The sequence below is a fragment of the Sinocyclocheilus anshuiensis genome, unplaced genomic scaffold (assembly GCF_001515605.1).
Source record: "Sinocyclocheilus anshuiensis isolate Anshui unplaced genomic scaffold, SAMN03320099.WGS_v1.1 scaffold666, whole genome shotgun sequence".
Lineage (NCBI taxonomy): Eukaryota > Metazoa > Chordata > Actinopteri > Cypriniformes > Cyprinidae > Sinocyclocheilus > Sinocyclocheilus anshuiensis.
In genome coordinates, this window is record NW_015547661.1 from 222,559 (window position 1) to 226,076 (window position 3,518).

Below are 3,518 nucleotides of genomic sequence, written 5' to 3' on the forward strand. Positions count from 1 at the left end.
TATATATATATATATATATATATATATATATATAACTTTTTGGAATATCAAATAGTTTCAGTTTTAACCACTTGACAATATGGCTCTCAAGATCAATTAATTGAGTGATGAATTTAAATATTCAGAATATCAGGCATTTGAAAATTTGTGATTTCCGGCAACCATATATAACAAATAACATTTTATAACAAATAACATTTGACAGAGACAGTCTCAACTGTAAAGTGCCCAAAATTTGGGGCATAGCAAAGATTGCTCTAGGCCAGGGGTCGGGAACCCTTTTTGACCAAAGAGCCATTTTTTTTTTTTGGTTAATGCATTTTTCCAAAAGAGCCAACATATATATATATTAAAACGATATTTCAATATCGTTTTAATAATAGTAACTTTATTAGGACCATGTAAACTAAAATACACAAATATGCAACTAACCATCAAAAATTGTGCAGGGCTTTTACTGTGAGGTTGATTTACAGGGGGATGAGTTCTCTCTCTCTCTCTCTGTGTGTGTGCGTGTGTGTGTGTGTGAGAGAGAGAGAGAGACTGAGTGAGAGAGAGAGAGAGACTCGAGTGAGTGAAGAATAATGCATGGTCCATGTTGACCGTATTTATGTGAATACACACCAGTGCAGGCATTTTGACACTTTGTGTTTTGACGGTTTTAGGCACACCAGAAGACGTCTATGCTTCTCCGTGTTCCACTCGGACCTCGCTCGCAGAAAACATGCAGTCAAAAGCGGATTAAGTTCCGTTTCGCGGCTTTGAGTTTTTAATACTGTCTGCCTTCAAGAATGTCCCGCTCTTTACCATCTCATTCATTCACGTTCCTTTATTAATAACGCTAACAGTCCCACCCGCTGAAAGCTGCGCGGAAAAAGTGAAAGTAAGCGGCTAGATGTTTAATACTGGCTCTTGGCACAGGAGAAAACCATCTTCTATAAAACAAAGTATGTTTCAGTCCTGTCACTTTTTTACATACTTTTACACGTTTTCTGCTGTTCAAAAAAATCTTTCTTTTCGCTATTACCACAAACAAGCTACGTAGCAGCTTGGATCTGAGTTTATTAGCTCTACATTATCAGTTTGCTGTCATGACTCTCGCGAACAGCACTGAACGCGCACTTTTCGGTACAAAAAAATATTATTATTTTCAACCTTTTATCAGCTTATGTAGTCTCTACAACCAATGAATTGCTGATCTCTAGTGATGTATAATTTGTGTAATAGATCATTTGTTGGTAAAGGGTGAAAGATCTGGCGAGCCACATTATTTTTGTCAAAGAGCCAGGTGTGGCTCACGAGCCATAGGTTCCCGACCCCTGCTCTAGGCGTTTGAAAACTAGTTTAGGGTTTGCATTTTATGCATTCTAAAGTGAAACCATATTCAACACTCTTAACATCTTTTGGGGTAACAATTCTCAATGGTAGTCAGTCTTCTCAGCCAGACCTGTCTTGATCCAGCGGATGGTCGGGGTCTGTCGGCCCTTGGCTGAACACTGTAGATGTCCTTCCTTATTGAGCTCCAGGCACTGGTAGGCCTGCGGCGTCGGCGTGAACTTCAGACGCTCTGAAACAGATATCACAATAGCGAATGCTGGTGAGAAGTGCTGTGTAACACACAGCCTTGAGTGGCTTTTATATATAGGCATTATATCAGCCGCCTTGACATCCAGACAATGGCCTCAGCCATTGAAAAACCCACTACAAAACAACAGTCAAATTCAGAAATAAAACAGCACAAGAAATGTTCCTCACCAAGAACATACACCCGTGCCTGGGCGTTCAGTTTTCCTGCCTCCGTTTTGCTCTCACAGCTGTACAGGTGGCCGTCGTACACCTCCACGTTATTTATACGCAGCGTTCCATTAGAGAAGAGTTTGAAGCGAACATCCTGTACAAAAAAAAAGAGATTTCAGAGTTGCTGTGTCCCAATTCATAAGTATGTACTCTTTTTGTGAAGAAAAAGTACATACTTCTGAGTATGTAGCAGAATAGTAGGCAAGCTTTGGGACATACTACTTCGTCATTACTGCGTCTACGTGCATTCTGTCTAGGGCTGTCAAAAAAAAAACAAATTTTGAATATTCGAAATTTAAAATATAAATCCACATTCGAATGCACGTAACTAAGCAACAGAGCTTCCATTAAAGACGCAGTAATGACAAAGTAGTATGTCCCAAAGCTTGCCTACTTTTAGGTGCGCGTAATAATATGTTTTAGGTGTGCATCAGGCAGCCTTATCAGTGGCGCACAAGATGCAATGACGAAGTAGGTGCCAATGCATTTTAATGTTTTTTTTTAAGCCTATCCAGGTGAAGCCACTAGATATGGCGCTGCTATGTTGTTCATTCAAAATATTGGCGGTTTTTCCCCATCCCACTGCATCTCATGTTTTTAAATGAAAAAAGTAGGAACTATTTGTGATTGTATTAAACTATGCATGCATACATGATGCTGTTTTGTTTCTAATTGTTTAAGCAACTTAATTGTATATGGTTTATAAACATAATTTTAAACATTATGCACTTTTTTCAAAGGTAGTCGTGCTATTTTATTGCTTTGAAGAAACGTGCATTAGTAATATTTTGCTCGATGCGCCCCCTTGTGGCCTCAAAAGAGAAGCCAAAAGCTTTTTTCCCCCTAACTGAAATTATGCCTTTTAAATTCGAATATTGATCATATTTAAGTAAAAAAATTCAAATTTAGTTTTTCAGCCATTTTGACAGCCCTAATTCTGTCACTGTTTAAACTGCACTGTCAATCATCTTATCACAGTTAACAAAATCCACATTTCGTTTCATTTAATTTCCTACCGTATTGGAGAGAAATGAAGAGGCACGTTGATCGTCGCGGGTCTATCATGCTGAGAATTCTCTTCATATGTTTGCATAATGATGCATTTAAAAGTTAATGACCAAACGTATCATTAAAAAAAGTTCACAATGTTGCTGCAGATAAAATATAACGCGCATAACATTAAATTATTATTTTTAATCAGGTTAGACATTGATTATTTATCACTCAAACCCCTTTCTCTGCCTGTGCGTCGGTCTTGCATATCCTCTATGTTTGTAGTTTGTAAACACTTTTTATGCGTGTTTCGTGTTTGTATCGAATCCTCATCTGCCGCACAATGTGTTGTGGGCAATATTAGCCATTAGAGTCAATCTGCAATCTGCATTCGAATTCTAACCAGAAGTAGTAGACCATCCGGGAACCTTTGGCATACTTTTTTAAACATACTATGATTTGGGACATACTAATTCTATTTTCGAATACTATTTAGGACGGATAGCATGTGAATTGGGACGCAGCAAGTGTGTGTGACAACATGACTACTACATTGATGTTTCCTTCACGATCGACTGTGCAGCAGAGGATCATCTTTCCCCAGGAGAAAAATCACCAAAATCACCACTTCAGAGACATCAAAAGGTGCCTCTGGCCCCAGGACGCGGTTAGAGATTGTGTTACGAATGTTACGAATATATGACATCACCGTCCCACTCACCTCTTCG

At 38.7% G+C, this 3,518-nt stretch overlaps 1 protein-coding gene across 2 annotated transcripts in view; it reads right to left on the minus strand.

Moving 5' to 3' along the window:
* LOC107702250 (inactive tyrosine-protein kinase 7-like) overlaps positions 1–3,518 on the minus strand; it is a 64,689-nt gene that overhangs the window by 14,503 nt on the left and 46,668 nt on the right. For both annotated transcript variants that reach the window (XM_016504503.1, XM_016504502.1), the window contains exon 11: positions 1,448–1,504. In XM_016504503.1, the coding sequence (XP_016359989.1) occupies positions 1,448–1,504 (57 nt within the window). The remainder of the gene's footprint in view (positions 1–1,447; positions 1,505–3,518) is intronic.